The sequence below is a fragment of the Lutra lutra genome, chromosome 4 (assembly GCF_902655055.1).
Source record: "Lutra lutra chromosome 4, mLutLut1.2, whole genome shotgun sequence".
NCBI lineage: Eukaryota > Metazoa > Chordata > Mammalia > Carnivora > Mustelidae > Lutra > Lutra lutra.
Window position 1 is genome coordinate 72,252,567 of NC_062281.1, and position 18,631 is coordinate 72,271,197.

Below are 18,631 nucleotides of genomic sequence, written 5' to 3' on the forward strand. Positions count from 1 at the left end.
CAAGAAAGTGGCACTCTGGGGATTTCTTTTCTGCACTGTAGCTTCCTTCAGGCCTGATTTTCTCTGAGACAGGAGTGGTGGGGTAGGAGTCAGTTGGAGAGCTGTCTTCTGGGTGCTGGTCATGTTGAATCCCTGAGGCCTCGCCGCCAGCTTGCTGTTTGGGAGAATCACGGCAATGCTTCGGGCATAATGGAATGCTGGGTGATCCTGCCTTTTCATCTTGTACTCGATTCTTCTGGGAATTACCTACCTGTCTCGTAGAGCTGTATCCAGACATGTGAGACAACTTTTCTGCTTGAATTCTGGTTTCTTTCTATTTACAGTTAGCTAGACTGAATAAAATGTTTCTGTGTACCCTGACAAAGCTTGGGGGAATTCTCAAAAGCAACTGTAGGTATAGGCAACTATTCTTAATTTGATTGATTCCGTGGTAGATAACACCTTTTGGTGATTGATATCATGATCTTTTCTTTTTTCTTTTTTTTTTTTTAAAGATTTTATTTATTTATTTGACAGACAGATCACAAGTAGGCAGAGAGGCAGGCTGAGAGAGAGAGGGAAGCAGGCTCCCTGCTGAACAAGAGCCCGATGCGAGGCTCGATCCCAAGACCCTGAGATCATGACCTGAGCTGAAGGCAGAGGCTTTAACCCACTGAGCCACCCAGCCGCCCCCATGATCTTTTCTAAATAAGATCCCGGTCTACAAAATAAGTAGTTTTCTGTGATTTGGGCTGTGGAATTTTCTTTGATTACAATGCATTATTTGGAGAGTTTTCATGAAATTCACTGACTCAGACTCTGTTAGCACAAGTTGATTGACAGAATTGTATGCCAAATTGTCTGTTTCTGATATTTGTTGATCCTTATGTAACCAAGTATAATACATAGGAGTAGATATTAACTAGACTGTGAGGTCCTGAAGTTAGGAACCAAGTCTTAGGCTTCATTTGAATCCCTCTTGAAACCTGAGTCCAACATAGAATATTTATTAAATATTTGCTGGGGTTATTAGTCTTGATGAGTGATAACCTCAGAAGTTACCCATTGTCTAAGAAAAGATGGATGGTTTTATTTTTTAAACCAACTTAAATAAGTGAAAAAATTATTGGACCTTTTTTTCCCCAAGAGAAATGACATTTTGAATTTCATATGGGAAACTGACCTATGCTAACTGATGTCTTTTGATGAGCTTTCTGGTGAGCTTTCCAGGGTCTTTTATGTTCCTATTTGAGTCTGCTTCTTCATGCAAACTTCCCGTCTCTGGATGTCATCCCTTCCTAAACTTGGAGTCATTCCCTTCTCTTACGTTCCAATCTTCCCTTCCCCACTTATCGTAGAATATTAGAAGGTTTGTAGCTTTCTTTTTTCAAAAATGCCTGTGATAATATTGTTATACCTCTATTTAAAGATAAAAAGGAAATTGATGTAATTAGTGCACTGGCATGCCTTTTAGCCAAACATTCTAGAGCAACAGTCTGCCTAGAGCAGAGAACTGTTATTGAGGCATTTGGGACCTTTCTTTTTATCATTATTATAATTGTTATTTTTGCTATCTGTAGTCAGTGTTGAAATAAATTGTGATGGTTCAGTATGGGAAGGAGGAAGATGAGAAACTGAAGCTCAGGGTGACTCACAGGTCTCACCAAGGACTGTGGTTGTGATGGAAGTGACCAGAGTACTAAGTGATGATACCCAGCCGACCAGGTGTATGGCCAGCTCTCGGGAAACCTGTAGTAGCTACTTGGGTTTCTGTAACAGAGCCAGTCCTCTAAAATTTTGTCCGTTGCACAGGTCCAACCATTGGCTTAATGATTCAGCATTTTAATTTCATCTTGAGAACATTTCATCTTGAAAATGTGTGTGGGATAGTGGCTCTGAGGCCATTGCCAAAATAACATTAATTACTCTTAGGCAACTCATATTTTAAGGGCAGAACATAAGACCTGTTTTTTTAAATTCCTGTTAAAAAATTCTCAAAAAGCTAACAGAGCTATTAACATTGATTACCTTAAAAACCATCAGAGTAACCATACGGCGAAAGGAGGTAAAGAACATGATGATTACTTCTTTGCCATTCCCTTTGGCTGCAGCCCCTTCCTGATGCTTTTTTGATGACTGCCTTCAGTTGGAATGTATTCTGTCAACAAAAACAACCTTCATCTCAATGAGTTGCAGAATACCAAAGTGTTTCCCTTTCAGGCTTTGATTAATAAAATTTTCTATATACTATTTGGGAACTATTTTTAAGGAGTTACATTATATTGTCATGAATTTTATTGATTGACAAATTCCATCCCCCCCCCCCTTTTTTCTGGGCTCTGGGCATTGGCTATCGTAGTAGGGAGAGAAAAATAGGGCCTGCTTATTGATTTTTTGACAGTAAAGGGAGTCCACATCAACCATAGTTACAAATTTAATTATGTCTATAATTAGGGATCATATAAAATTATATAAAAGCAAAATCTTATATACTTGCCTTGTGTTTTTCTCTGGGGCCACTTCTTCTCTAATGTCCCCAACTTTTTTTTTTTTTTTTTTTTTTTTTTTTTAATTTTCCTCTATATCCTGGATCACCACTAACTCCTTCACCATTGGGCTTCACGTCGTTTATGGAAAAAGATCTATTCTAAATTTACCCAAACTGAGCCTGTGTAAGGGGCTCACTGCAGTGACAGAGTTATTCTTTTTAGTATGTGTTCAAAACCTTTCCCATGATCTTCCGTCTTCCAGGGTCACTTTATTCTTCTGGAAAGATATTTTGCTCTCTGCTTACCAAGATAGTCATCTTTGGCTTCAGTTCCATTGTCTTCCTCTTGGTACACTTTACAGTATTTCTTTATTCTCAGAATTTTCTTCATTGTTTCCTCTCATTGATCATTTTTGCAGATGTTGCGTCTTCTGGTTTCTCAAGTTAAGTCTTTACCTGCATCTCCCCCTGCATCTTCTGGCCTCATTATAAGTTCTCCTCTCTTGCTAGCTCTGTTCCTGTTTCCCGTAGGCCATGCCTTTGTTTCCTCTAGCCACTAAACATGCAGACACAGTGAAATCTTGCAAACCCTTATTCCTTTCTGCCCCCGAGGAACCATGGGAAATTCCACATATCATCAGTTTTGTCTTCAGAAGAAGAGAGTCAGGGGCCCCTATTAGCACTCTGGGTTTTTGGTCACCCTTTTACCACCAATGTTGTCCAATTGTAATGTGACCACTTCTACTGCTTGTAAAACTGTAATCTGAAGAACTTTATGGGACATTTAATAACTAACATTTCAGGGGCGCCTGGGTGGCTCAGTGGGTTAAGCCGCTGCCTTTGGCTCAGGTCATGATCTCGGAGTCCTGGGATCGAGTCCCGCGTCGGGCTCTCTGCTCAGCGGGGAGCCTGCTTCCTCCTTTCTCTCTGCCTGCCTCTCTGCCTGCTTGTGATCTCTCTCTGTCAAATAAATAAATAAAATCTTTAAAAAATAATAATAATAACTAACATTTCAGTCACGTCTTCATCCTAAATCTTCATTCCTGACTTCCTTCCTAAAACTACATTTTTGACTTGAAGAATACTGTGTTTCTTGACTCTCCTCTCATTCCTTGTTATGTAGGCGCTCCTCTGTTAATTTCCTTTTTTCTTGGTGCTAGGTTTGGTGCTTTCTCTCCTGTCTGTACCCTTTCTTTCTGGATGTGATCTTTGTGATTTAAATTTTAGCTGTGTCTTTATCATGTCAAGAATACTGAAAACTTATTGACTGTATTCTTTAAGTTCATCAACTTGAACTAAAGTTGATGCTTTGGAATTTGGTATAGTGCATTGCACACAAACTGGAAAAGTTTTAAATAAAGCACTCATTATTTTATCCTGTTTCACTTAGCTAATGCTAACCTAATATTTTATTAATGTCAAAAGTTAACTCTAGCCTTTTTTTTTTTTTAAAGATTTTATATATTTGTCAAAGAGAGAGCACAAGCAGGGGGAACGGAAGGCAGAGCAGGCAGAGGGAGAACCAGACTCCCCACTGAGCAAGGAGCACCATGAGGGGCTCAGTCCCAGGACCTTGGGATCATGACCTGAGCCGAAGGCAGATACATAACCGACTGAGCCACTAGGCATCCCAGCTCCAGCCATTTCATCAATATAGTTCTTTCAACTGTCATGACAGTGGGGTTTGGTGGTTAGGTAGTCTGATTCTTACCACTTTGCTTTTTAACAGGAAAATCTGGGCATGCGTTGAGAGAACATGAAGGAGTCAGGAGAGGGACATGAACAGCATCAAACAAGCATTTTAATGTTTTATGCTAGTTTCTTTTGCACATTGGATATGCCCATGTATTTAAAAGTTAGCATTACAAGAATAAGTTTGGTATTTTATTCTGAAATAAAATTTAGTGGGGAGTAGTCCAAGACGGCAGTCAGTATTATAAGGTGGCATCTGTTTTTAATAGCACTTAGGAAAGATTCAAGTTTTATTTGTGAAAAATGATTTGGTTACACACATACACACACACGTTATTCTGTATGTATATGAGTAATTGGACAGGTATAGATAGCCATATGAAACAGTTAATTCACATTTCTTTTTAAAATGGAGTCAGTAGTAAAACATACACTAATACTTTTTTCCGCAATAATGATGATGCTTCTTTTTTTTTTAAATTGAAATATAGTTGATACACAATATTCCCATTAGTTTTACATGTACAGCACAGTGTTTGAACAACTCTCCATGTTACGCTGTGCTCACAACTAGAGCTACCATCTGATGATAATGGTATTTTCAACCAAAATAAATTGCCATTCTCAAATGGACTGTCTCATTTGATGGAAACAAATTGCAATGGAGAGAGAAAGAGGAAGGATTTGAGGTATGGAGAATGATTTGAATAATATATAATGGGAGTGAAAACACCTCATAATGACAGTTGGGGGTGTAACTAGGGTTTTGTAAAACACAGAGTGGGTGCTGCTTTGGGGCTTTCTTGTCCAACCGCCGCCGCCATTTGTTGCTGAGGGACAGATGGTACTGCCCCCACAGGAGGTTACCAGTAATCACCACACCTCCCACTCTGAGAGCCTAGGAAGTGGGTTGGCAACTTGGAATGCCACCTTGGAAAGTTTGCTGATACATGAGTATAAAATAGCGTTTATGTGATCAGGAGATAGAACTGAGAACATCAGTTGACTGGATGCCAAATACAGCCTGGTTAGAATGAAAGTGTACTGTGAGGTGTAGGGTATTGACGTGTGTTAGAGGTTAAACCCACCATCACAACTCTTATTTGCCAGGACAAGAAATAGCAAGCTAGTGCAATGTTTTTATTTTTTAAAATAAATTATTATGTGTGTGTGTGTGTGTTTTAAGATTTTACTTATTTATCCGACAGAGAGAGAGCACAAGCAGGGGGAGCAGCAGAGGCAGAAGGAGAAGCAGGCTTCCCGCCAAGCAAGGAGCCCCATGTGGAGCTCTATCCCAGAACCCTGGGATCATGACCTGAGTCGAAGGCAGACGCTTAACCGACTGAGCCACTCAGGAGCCCCTACTGCAACATTTTTAGATAAAGAATGAAAAAATCTAGCATATACCTACATGACGGTGTAATTCTTACTTGCTTGTATAATTTCTTTTTATAAAGAAAGTTTGAGTCTGTGGAGGAAAAAAGCAATGATTTTTCAAACAGTAGAGATTGAAATTCTATCAAAATATGCTATCCTTGGGGCGCATGGGTGGCCCAGTTGTTGGGTGTATGTCCTCAGCTCAGGTCATGATCCCAGGCTCCTGGGATCGAGCCCTGTTTTGGGCTCCCTGGTCGGTGAAGAACCTGATTTTTCCTCTCCCTTTGCTGCTCGCCCTGCTTGTGCTTGCTCTTGCTCTCTCTCTCTCTCTCACTGTCTCTGTCAAATAAATAAATAAATAAAAATATGCTATCATTTTTTTGGATGGCAGTGACAAGTGAGTAGGGGAGTAAAGTCCCCTGGTCCTTGCATGTGTGGTGCTTGTAATTGATCATCTGTGCAAGCAGAAGGCCACTGGCAGTGCAGGCACAGCTGAGCAGGAAATGCTATTTCCAGTGGCAATTAGGTTTTTCTAAGCCCACGACTCTTTCAGGTCTACCGTGAGTCATGAAGTTGACTGAATCATAGGCTGATTACAGTGCATTTTTTTTTTTGTGGAAGTAAGGTTTCAAATGACATAAACGATAGATATTTATGTGTTGAAGGAGTGTACTTTTTAAATGGTAAGTTTAACTTAATAGAGGCATTGATTTTAACTATAGATATTTATTATATTTAAAAAAATACTTCATTTTTAATTCCCTTAATATTTTCTGTTTATAACTATTTTCATCTTGTAAATATCAACAGAAGGACCTGGTGGGGTAGCCAAGAGAAAAACTAAGGCTAAAGGTATTTTCTGTTTTTCAAATTAGCGTTGAGTGGATCAAGTTTAATGCTTGAAACTGCATGATATTTTCTAGATATGTTAATGCAGCTACTAATGCTAAGCATTGCTTTTTGATTTGGGCTGCACCTTTGGCCTGTAGTAGTTTCATCAAGATGTCTTTAAAGAATCTCTTGCCTCAAGCCTAATAATTTTAAGTAATTTCCTTTTTATGGTATCAAAACTTCTGTAACAGTCTTTAGAAACATATAATGATCTCATGATACTATTATACTATATCTAAACTTACATCTAAACTTGATACTGTCTAACCTATAACCTTAGTTTGAATTTTTTTAATTACTAGTGGAAAAAAAGATGAATTCTTCACTGATTGATTTCATTTCTTCAGAAGCTCTGGTGACCCTCTGTCTTAGAGCCTGATAAAAGCCAGTGTGAGCACTTGTAGTTTTCAATGAAATGAAAACTTAGATTTATAATCTGGAGTACTGCATTTCATTGGTGTAGAGTTTGCTGTGTTTTGATATTTTAATTCTTTAAAAATTACTGTACCTGTCAACCATCATATATAGGCTAACAGCTTATTGTTACAGCATTGTTTTTTTTATATCCCTGTGGTTTTTCTTGTTCACATGTCAGTATTTATGTCCTTTAGGGATAGGGGCATGGGAAAAGTGCATGTTTTTCTTTATCAACTTGTAATATTCTTTTGTGTTCAAGTGCTTGGCATATGGTTTTTAGTTTTTTTTTTTTTAATATTTTATTTATTTATTTGACAGAGAGAGACCACAAGTTGGCAGAGAGGCAGGCAGAGGGAGAGGGAAGCAGGCTCCCCGCAGAGCAGAGAGCCCGATGCGGGGCTCTATCCCAGGACCCCGAGATCACGACCCGAGCCGAAGGCAGAGGCCTCAACCCACTGAGCCACCCAGGCGCCCCTAGTTTGTTTTTTGATAAACCATTATGACTGTGACTTGCAGGGCTTTGTGATTTGTATTTTAATCTTAAGGTTAGGGGATTTTAATGTTTTAACTTTGTGTTCCATCTGAATAATTCCCAGGAAGGAAACAGTTTTTACATTTTATTCTCATGTCGTTAATTACGAGATAAATGCCCAAAGATTAAGTAGAATTTATACTTCTTGATCTGGAGAGGCAAATGAGACATTAAAAATTTAGTATTGTAAAAGCTGTGCAGAACAGATTGTAGAGCATTGCATAATGCTCTGGCAACCACGTGATCTCTGTCTCTGCAAACAGCACTGAAGTCGGTGAGGGTTCGGACAGTTGCTTCTTTAGGAATGTTCCGTATTTTTAGAAGGTCTTAGTAAGATTTTCAGGAAGAATAGAATAACATTTTGAGCTTAGTGAATTTTAAGCGATTCTGATGGGCATAAACATCTTCACATTTTATTAAAGAAATCTTTTGTTCTCTTTGTTTCTGCTTAAATGCTATGTAATGCAGTAAATACCTTGCTCCTTTTAGATTTCCTAATGAGAGAGCGAGAAGGTGAAATTCAAAGCTTTTCCTAGCAGCTCTGTTAAACTTTATGTAAAACGGGTTGAAAGCAGGATTGGTCTCACGTGAGACTGAGAATTAGCTGTACATTCCATTTAATTGCTCCCCTGCCTATGAGCATGGATGGACAACATGTTGGCCTGAGTGGCTGTACGTAAATTAACTGGAAAACATACTTAAAGGAATACTGATTTTATAATGTTGGCTATAAGCAGACAAGAATATCTACTTGTCCGTTAGAAGTACTACAGATGATGAATTTAAAATTTCACGCCCGTGGATATTGTTTTTTTTCCTTACCTAAGAAAATTGAATGGTATTTACCTTTTATCTGTGCATTATATTTGTTTTCAAGGTTTGTAAGCAAAGTTATTTTAAGGACATCATTTTTTGTTAGAACTGAAAGTTTTAAAATTATCTTTGGATGGATGCTTATAAGCTGGGGAAATTTTTTTAATGTTGCCAGTATTCCTTTAATTATGTCATTATAATTGTGAAATGTGAGTTATTAACACTTTGTGTAACATTTATGGATGGATTCATTTTCATAATATTGCATGTTAGCCTTATTTTAAGATAAATCATAACCTGTTTCAAGTTGGAAAAATACAATGGCGAGTTTCTGGCATTTCTTTGGTAGCTGATACTTTGTCGAGGTTTGTATCTGCTTTTAGCTAATTTAAAAGTAGGGGATGAAAGTCACTTTCTGAATGACCATTTCATGTGTGTGCAGAGATAAAGACCATACTTTAGCACTAAATTACTGTCCTGTGAATTAAGAGATGCTTTCAATAAACTTTTTTTCCTTTGGTTGGAAAACCTGAAAGTTAAAGAACTCACTAAAGAAGAGCTCAAGAAAGAAAAAGAGAAACCTGAGTCAAGGAAGGAGAGTAAGAATGAAGAGAGAAAAAAGGGGAAGAAGGAAAAGGAGGATGACCGGAAGGATAAGAAAATTCCTGATGCAGATATATCCAGGAAAGAGTCTCCTAAGGGGAAAAAGGACAGAGAGAAGGAGAATGTGGGCCTAGACAAAAGTGCTAAAGCCAAGGAAAGTAGGAAAAAGTCCACAGATGTAAAGGATACTTCTGGTAAAATGGCATCCAGAGACAAAGATGACACAAAGGAAGGGAAAAGTTCTGGCAGACATGCACACTCTGCCAAGGGGAATAACCAGAAAAGGAAGAACTGAAAGCTGTAATATCATCATCGCAGGAAATGGTAATGTTCTTCATCGTGATTTGCTGCTAAATGGCATAGAAAATTTTGTACTGCTCCAGCTGGGGACGATGTGTCAACTAGCCCTTGGGTGTATCTATTGGTGCTCAGTACGTAAATTGTTTGAAATTCAGATGCACGGTCTTATGCCTTTCAGTTTCAAAGACGACGCTTGTAAAAACCATGTAATAAAAATGTGATGTAATAGCTTCACTTTTTATTAATTTATTAATCATGTATCCAGATAAATGTATATCTATAATATGAATTGTAATAAGCTTCTTAATCGACTGAATACTAATATCGGAGTTAAATAAGAATGTTAAGATTTTCCACAGTGTGTATATGCGGAGTGCCTTTCAGGTGTGACAGATGGTCAGGTAGGTGGGAGGTTTTCTTCTTTCTCCCTTTACCCTTTGTCTTCTTCCCTCCTTTCCCTTCACACTTCCCTGCTTCTCTCTCCCCTTCAGCTGCCCTTCTCCCTCTCTCCTTCCCCCTTTCCCTTTCCCCTCTTCCTTCCCCTCTCCCCTTCCCTTCTTCTTCCCCATCCTCTCTCTCCCCCTCCTCAGGCTCCTGTGGCAGCCCCTCGGGGGCCTCTTTCCCCCCAGTCTCTCAGGGGTGGCCCCTTCCTCAGGCTCTTGCCTGGATTCTCCTTTTCCTTCTCCTCCCCTTTTTCTCCTTTTGAGACTCTCCTCCCCAATCTTTTATTGGCTCTGTTACCTCCTCCTTCATCCCTCCATGCCTCCTGGCCACTCACCCTCTTCGCTTCTCTTCCTGCCACTCCTCCCCACCTGCTTTTGTCTTTCCAGTGCATGCAGTGCCTGCTGTTCTGAGAACTCTGGATGCAGTCATGAATAAAAGGAACAATTTGATATAGAAGAACAATTTTAGAACACCTTTACTGATGATATTTTTACAGACTCAGAAGAGAAATAACAAGACTTTAAATAATTCAAATTAAGATATGCTTTCACTTCATCTCACACAGTTTTTCAGTTATTTTGGGGGAGTGGCATCTGTTTTTCATATTTGATTGTATCGTGGTTTACCATTTCTAAGGAGCTTCAAATCCGACATCTAACTAGAGATCAGAACTTAATCAGAAGACATTTAATAAAATGCAATTTCAATAAGAATATACTTCTACAGATGGTTTGTGCCGTCCTGTGCGTGAAGTCTGAAATCTCTAATTGTGACTGCCGGTGAGATTCAGTTATGGATGGAAGAAGAGCAGCCTGATTTGTTGTAATCTAAAATGTTGCCACAAAGCTTTTATTTATTTATTTTTTAATAGTTCTTTGGGGGCGCCAGGGTGGCATGGTCGGTTAGGTGTCCAGCTCTTGGTTTCGGCTCAGGTCATGATCCCAGGGTCATGAGACCGAGCCCCGCATCAAGTTCCACACTCAGCGGTGTCTGCTTGGGATTCTTTCTCCCACTCTCTCTTCCCCTCCTCACTGTGTGTGTGCTCTCTCTCTCTCTCTCTCAAATAAATAAATCCTAAAAAATAATAATTCTTCAACTTGTTCTGTGAAGAGCTTAAAAACAGACAATTTGGCCTAATTGAAGATATTTCAAACCAGAAATGAATTAGCATTAAGTGCCAGTGTTCCTAAAAGTATTGTGCGCCATTTTCTTATGGGCTGGCACTCTTCCTGCTTAAAATCAAGCACTTACACATTTAGTTGACAAAAATTCCATCTGACAGAATTCTACAGAAAGGGGGAAATCCTAGAGAATAATACCCAATCTAGCTAATCCAATCCTATTATTTTCTTGTTCAAAAACTATGGCCCAAAGAAATTGTAACATGTGTTCACTTGGGGTTTCGTGTGTCAGTTAGTCAGGGTTTTGTTGTATAGGTTACCAGAACATTGGAAACCACACAGGGAATTTTATGGCTTATTTGGTTGGCAGATACAGGAGCAACGGCTTCGGGTGGGTAGATCCAAGTCCAGACCTGTCATCAGAGCTCGGTTTCTTCTACTTCTCAAGTCTTGGCTCTGCTGATGCTTTTCCTTGACTTTTTAGTCTATCTGGAGTTGGTACCACTTGATGAAGAAGATGGCCCTCAACAGGCCCCCGAGAGATCTTTCTATTTAGTGCAAAGAGCCAATTTTCTGGAATGGCTCTGACCAAAAGTCTCTGAGAAAATTGCAGCAGGACTGGGTAGGCCTGGTGACCATTTGTGACCCTTCCTGTAGTTGGGGATGGTTAGTCTTCCCAGCCTGTCTCCTGTGCACAACGCTTTGGGTGGGGGTTGGAATGGGCCCCGCTAAAACCGTAGGAAATGTTTCCTGCAGGGAAGACCGTTTCTGGGGGGAGAAGAGGGAGGCTCCAACTGAGCACTGACCAGAACAAGCAGCAAAACAGATACTCACCACACACATGAAAGTTACATCATCTTAAAAACATATCCTGATGGTAGATCTTGCTGCTAAGATAAATGGATTGATTTTCTAATTCATGTACCAAATTTGAAGTGTTATTTTTTTCTACAGATTTTTCTTTTCTTTCTTGGAGGAGGGCTGATAATTATATTTGCATTTACCAAGGGCATTCTAATAATTTCTACACTGATTTTTAAGAGATAAAAGTGATGTGGGATAAAGTATATAAATGCTAAATTTAAGAAAACGAAGGGGGGGAAAAATCTAAGAATAACCTAATCAGCGGTAGCACATTCACATTATCTATTGCTTGCTATAGCGCTTGGAAATATTTTACTTCTGTCATAGTTTTCCTTTGAATATCAGCTTAAGAATTAAATTGGTACATCTCTACTAAAAGCATTTAAATATATTTCAAGAGCTCTTACGAACTGGGAATGGTTTATTTTCTTTCCTTCTTTTTTCTTTCTTTCCCCTTTCTTCAGTAAATGAAGGCTTCGGCTGAATTTATTGCAGCTGAGGTCAACACTTCATCTAACTGCGTTGCCACTTACTATTCAACTAAAAACTGAGTGTGGGAGAAACTTTGCTCCTAATTAATGGGTTTAAAACTGTGCTTGTATTCTTTTACTCACTTTTAATTTGGAACATAGTTATTTCTATATTCTGCTGCTTCATATAATTATCTAAGGATAATTAAAACCAGAGAGGTTATTACTTTTTGCAAAAAGTCATCTAAAAACAAGGACAAAAATTTCCTAATACAAAGTAGTTGGGAGTAAGAAGAAATCCTGAAAAGAAAAAGTGAAATGCTAAGAAAGTAAGTTTGCCATATCACAAACAAAAATTCTTTTTTCAATTATAAGAGGATACATCAGATTCTGAGAAATGACATTACTGGCCTAAGTTTCCTTAAATTTTGTAGGGTAGTGTTTCACATGAGTGGCAAGGTCACTGTAAAGATAAAGATGGTCAGTTTTATAAAAATATTTGGGAGCCTAGCAATTTTTCCAAGAATCCTTTTTATCCTTTAATATTTAGGTGACTTCTTTTGAAGAACTGTATCATCCTTTTCTCTTCATTTGTTGTGATGCACAGTGTCTGTTTCATTCGTTAAGGGTTTGTGTGTGTATTTAAGGTTATTGCCAACATCATTAGTAATCACCGTTTAGAAATCTTATTACTACTTTTTTTTTTTTTTACAAGATTTTTGGTTTTACTTTGTGGGTGATTTGCATTGTATATAAGTGGTCTTCTCAACATTTCATGATAAGGGAGAGTTTGCTAGATAAATTGACGTAAATCTGTCAGCATGAATGCCTGAGTTAAACCCAGGAGGATTCAGTCTGTAAGTATTTAGATCATGGAAAATATTTTATAGTGTTATGAACTGCTTAGTCATACAACTCTGTACCTTCAGACATTTTTGTAATGATTATTTGGATGATAAGGACTCTCTATATATTTATATATATCTCCATTAAAAAACAGATAAAAGTAATACACAAGTATGATTTTTTAAATTTTAAATGTTTTAACTCTAGTGTCATTTTCTATGAAATGGGTCTGGTGACTTAGGCTCCATCTCCTGGCTTTGGTTCCTTTCTCCCCAGTTCTCCACTATTCCTTTTTCTGGAATAATTCTCCAGATTGATTAACTGAGATTATTTCACTAGGAAATGCATCTTAGAAATGCCAGTTTTCCTCATTTGTAAATTGAAGATAATACCGTCATGTGGCTGTGGGAACTAGCTGGTATTGGATCTGCGTGAAGAGCTGGCACATTGTTCATCATCCTCCACCCCCCCCCCCCCCCCCCCCCCCCCCCCCCCCCCCCCCCCCCCCCCGTGTTCTAGTTAAAGAGAAGGTTTTCATTCTTGGGAAACTGAAGGGTGGGTCTTATGATGTAGCAGATCTGCTAAGTGTTATTCTCATGGAAATCTTATTTGGAGTAATCTGAAAAGATCCCTAGTAACCGGCTTCAGCCTCCTGTCCTTCCTCTGTTTGCCTGAAGGTAAAACCACATGCCCTAGATGTTTATTACCGGGGTTTGGGTATCATTTTTACATAGAAATCAGTTTTCACAAAAGCTTCTATCTTGTAAGCCCTACAAAGCGGGAAGTCCTCTATCTTCCTTTTCTTTGTTCTCATTTCATACATTTGATTTCACTTTATGTGTTTTTATCACTCTACGTTAGCATCTGTACATCATAAAGTTCTGTCATTTATTTCTTCCTTGCCTCAAACATTATTGGTCTTGTACCCTAAGAGATGAGAGGAAGATATGTACTTAAATCTTAGGAAGACATATACTTAAAGCTTTTGTGCTATTTTTGAAAAGTACCCATGTGCAGTATCATCTCTCTTTTTCATGTATTGATCCATTCAACAAATATTCTGAGTATTTGCAGCATTCCAGACTGTGCTAGGCACTGGGGATACAAGTGACAAAGGTGACTGTCGTCTCTACAGTGAAATGTTAGGAAATAAACAAGGGGTGGAGGAAGAAAATAATGAACTGGAGCCAGCTAATGCCAGCACTGCCCACTCTTCCCCTCTGCCTAGAATGTGTTCCCACTCATGCGGTGGGCCATGTCCCACCTCTGCTGCAGGATCCAGCTGACTCATCACGTCTGCACTAACATTCTCTCCGATCCTCCCAGGTGGCAGGGGAGGGGAGAGGACACTGCGTGTCTTCCCAGTTATCACGCTCATCATTTTGCACCATTCCTGCATTTTGCTTTCTACCAGACTGTGATTTATGTCCAGTACCTATCATGAGAGCTGAGGATAATAGGCATCCAATAGATACTTATTGAATGCTGAACATACAAACCCCAGATCATGTAAAAATACTTCAGCTTCGTATATGCCATTGAGTAATACTAAAAAGAAGAAAAAAGAATTTTTGAAGACAGGTGTAGGCATTTCTGTGATTGCAGGATGCTTTAACCACTGGGACGTTGCCGATCGTGTGTTCATGTTGTATGCATGCAGGGAAGGTGGTAAGTTCGGCTCTTCTGGAAGAAATGAAGGGAAAAATGAATTTGTGGGAAGAAAATGGGTGTGTATTTGCTGGATTTGAACTCTCTCATTTAATTCTTGCCTTCTAAGACAAGAGTTTTATCCCCTTCCCATACTTGCGGAAAGCCAGGCTCCATCAGTGGTAGTGTTCTCAAGATGGGATTCAGGTGGAATTCAGTGGCGGCCCTCTCGGTGCGTGAACCCGAGCTCCTGTTTTCTGTCTCGTGTTGCACGTCTTCACAAGAGCCCACTGAGTTCCAGTCTTGGTGGAGACTCTTCAGCGGTCCCGAAACCCAGCGTCTTAGGAGTGCTTTTGGCAATTTCATTCTGAGATTGAGGTCGTCCTCTTCTGGCAGTCTGTCTGTCTATGTTGGATCACGTGAAGATGCTTTGAATCTGGAATGGCTCTTACAGTAGATCATGGGGCAGCTTTTTTAGTTTCTGACAGGTTCAGAATTTTGACAGGGCTGCAGTTGGGATACCTGCAAAGATCTGTATTTGCTGATTTTACAAGCAAGGAGCTGCAATGACGATTAGTGTGGTCCATCAGTATGTGCGTCTTTCTGGTTTTTCGGTTTTCCAAGAATATTTCTCAAGTTCATGTACCTATTAGGGTTATTCTTGGGGTATATTAATTTATACTGTCAGACTACTTGCATTTGAAGCAGTAGCAGTCCTAAGCTCTTCCGCTTTGAATCTCAGCATCTGCAGTAACCTAGGTAGGTGAGATCAAAATTTTCTTCAATCTCTACACTACTGAATCTGTATGCCAAAGATCGATAAACCAGTTTTTAAAAATGTCTTCGCTTTTATGGCCTAAGTCTTCAAAATCCTAATTGTAATTCTCACTTTCCCAGATTTTGTTGAGGAAGTGGTTTGTATAGACTCTTAGGAAAAATGAATCCTTTATTTTCAGCCAGAGTGAATAGCTCCACGATCCAGTGGCCCCAGGGCCTTTCTGATTCTCATGCCCTTGCTTCTTTTCTCTAGCTGCACTGGCCACATGACTGTTCCTAGCTCCCAGCACCTGCTCACCCCAGACCATCTGGGAGATTTGTACTTGCTGGTCCAGAGCCTTACCTGGAACCTTCTTCCGGTGCAGGTCACAGGGCCACATCCCTGGTTTCCTTCAGGAATCTGTTCACATTTTATCAATGAGACCCTTCTTCATCAATTCACTATAGATAATCTATCCTCGTTCCCTGATGGCCTGGCACGCCCTGTCCCGTATCTTCCCTGTTCAATATTCTCTAAATATTTCAGGTTTCTTATTTTTTAAATTTTTCCCTCCCTATGAGAAGTAGGGCTTTTCAGTGTTCATTTTCTGGAGAGCAGTGCCTTCCATTAGTAGGTGCTAAATAGTTGTTGAGTGAATGAATGCCACATGCAATTTAGTAAGTTTTAAACTGCTACAAACAGATGAGAAGAAAATACATTTATTTCCCATTGCTCTTGGGTATAGTAGGGTAGCAGTGAAAGAAATAAGGTAATATCGGACTAAAGTAACTGTCAGATAGTCAAGTTGGTTATGAATGTTTGACTTGAAGTGCTCACATCACTTTATAACCTTCCATTTTTAATTAAAATTGTAGGAAAAAAATTATATACTTATTAAATGCAGACATGTTTCTTTCTAATTTCCTAATTTTTCGGATGCGCCCAAAAAACCAAAAACAAGGTATGCTTTAAGGCAATGAATTGATTCTTCAAATCATGCAGGGGCTCTTGTGGTTGACTTGAAACTTTCATTCAACCCTAGATCATTACTTTCAGGCAATATGGTTATCCTGTTCCCTTTGCCAGCTTAGGAATGGAAGTGGGTTCTGGTTTTGACTCTAAAAGCTGAAAAGAAGAGCTTCCAGCAAAGATTTCCTCACGTCCTGAGAGAAGCAGAGGAAGAGGTGGTTCTTTGTTTCCGGATGTCCTCTGGTGCAGTAGAGGAGCTTGCAGCTGGGTGAGCCCTGATGGCCTGGCTGGCGCAAGGGTGACACTAAGCGCTGAGAGCGAGCCCGTCTGTCTCTGCACTCCTTGGGAGATGAGTCAGTAAATTTCCTTTTCACTGGAGCTAGTGCGAGGCGGTGTTTTGTTATGCAGTCCCAGAAACATCAAAAGTGATGACATTTGTTTCATAATGTAATTTTGAACATTTATTTCAGGACTACCTCCTTACCATTTATACCTCGTCATAAATCCAGTTTGAAAACCTTTGATTACTGGTTGGGGGGGGAATATATATATATATATATATATATATATATATATATATATATATATATAGTTGTTTAATTTTTACTTTTGCCTTAAAATCTTTTATGAACCTGGATTTACTGCTGTTTCCTGAGGAACACTTATTCATGGACTAAAGTAGATTTGGGTGGCTATATAATTTCTCAAAACACCAGAATGAAAGTTTATAGGCCTAATTCTTCCCTGTGGCTTGGCAGACTAGTAAGAATTAGTTTAGAATGCATTTTTTTTTCTTTTTTAACTTTAGAAAGTTAATGGGGATCTAGGGAAGGAGATATGTTAATGTGATCCTCAGCTGCTTTGAAGTTTACAAGACTATTTACTTTTAAATGCTGATTTCATCTCTGGGAAATAGCTGTGACCAAGTACCAATAAATTTACAATTCAGCTGCCACTTTCGACAGGAAAGAAAACTGCTCAATATTTTCTCTTGTTATATGCTTTTGCTTTCTCCTGTAGTTCTACAATTTCAATTTTATTTTATTTATTTTTTTAAAGATTTTATTATTTATTTGACAGAGAGAGATCACAAGTAGACAGAGAGGCAGGCAGGCGGGGAGAGAGAGAGAGAGAGAGAGAGGGAAGCAGGCTCCCTGTCAAGCAGAGAGCCCGATGCGGGACTCGATCCCAGGACCCTGAGATCATGACCTGAGCCGAAGGCAGCGGCTTAACCCACTGAGCCACCCAGGCGCCCTACAATTTCAATTTTAGAGACAAATAACTCCAGCTGATACAGAGAAGGCTGACAACGAGGAGAACCATATGTCTAAATATTGGTATGCTAGTAGTTTTCAAACACTTCTCACATCAAAACTTGTTTTCAAATGAAACTGCCTAAAAATCTAATAAGAGTGGGATTTGCAGGCCGTTTAAATCTTTATTGTCTGGTGGGGAACTATTTCACTGCTTATTGAACCCACGGAGCACAATTTGAAAACCTGCTGCATCGAGGATTAGTGAAGAATGAACCTGTGAGTTTTCATCCAAATGGAGATATTTCTGAGGAAGAAATAACAATTCCAGCACAACGGACAGAACCTGGGCTGTAGTGGTGGATGCCCGGCACAGATAAGAATCTCTTTGATAATAGTAGGAAACTGATCTGAGTCCCCTTTCCCACCTTTATAGCCTTTCGCCTCTCTAGGGCTGCCAAGGAGCCCTGGTCACAGAGGATCTCTGCAGACTTCAGGAGCCTCACTGTTGGGGGCGTTCAGCCCTCTAGCAGGTGCTTATGGGCACCTGTTATGTGCCAGGCATTTCCTGAGGTGCTGAGAGTACAAAGATCAATGACACAATTTGGAAGGTTTACCCTATTTATTCAGCAGAACGTAGCAATGAATAGTTTCATACCTGTTCCTTTAAAAGTTGAGAGACTATTGAGGAAGGGATTATTTAAATGGGAAAGAGCATGGGAGTTTTCGATCCTAAATTTGAATTTTGAAATGTAATGGGTTTTATTAATAAGGCCTTTGTCTCTACCCGTCTCCCCCTGAAATTGAACTACATTTAGGATTCATGGTTATTTGTGTATGATCCCTTTGGAGTCTACGTTATAGTTCGAAGTCCCTATATTGGTAGGAGTAGAACACAGCTGTATCCATTGGTGTTTGTTTTGATAGTGTCAGGTTTTTTATGTAAATTGTGTGAAAGATAAGTAACTGAAGCAAATATAAGTGATGGGGTAGAATTCTGTGTATCTCTGTCTCACTCTCTTTAGGACTGGGGAGAAGAAGGTGGGAGTGTGTTTTTGCCAATGAGAGAAGAGAGAAGGGAACAGTCAGGAAAAATACAAGGAATCAAAAACAAGTAAAAGACATTGAGAGTTTTGCAGATTACAATAGCATATGGACATTAAGAGTG

The 18,631-nt window shown here is 39.4% G+C and overlaps 1 protein-coding gene across 10 annotated transcripts in view; it reads left to right on the top strand.

Moving 5' to 3' along the window:
• The window catches only part of ASPH (aspartate beta-hydroxylase), a 219,663-nt gene that overhangs the window by 48,322 nt on the left and 152,710 nt on the right, over positions 1-18,631 (top strand). For 3 of the 10 annotated variants that reach the window (XM_047728096.1, XM_047728097.1, XM_047728099.1), the window contains 2 exons: positions 6,347-6,388; positions 8,726-10,253. The exons of the other annotated variants lie outside the window; for them this stretch is intronic. In XM_047728096.1, coding sequence (XP_047584052.1) covers positions 6,347-6,388; positions 8,726-9,087 — 404 coding nt within the window. In that variant the 3' untranslated portion in view covers positions 9,088-10,253. Of the gene's footprint in view, positions 1-6,346; positions 6,389-8,725; positions 10,254-18,631 lie in introns of those variants that run through there. 10 annotated transcript variants of the gene reach the window in all.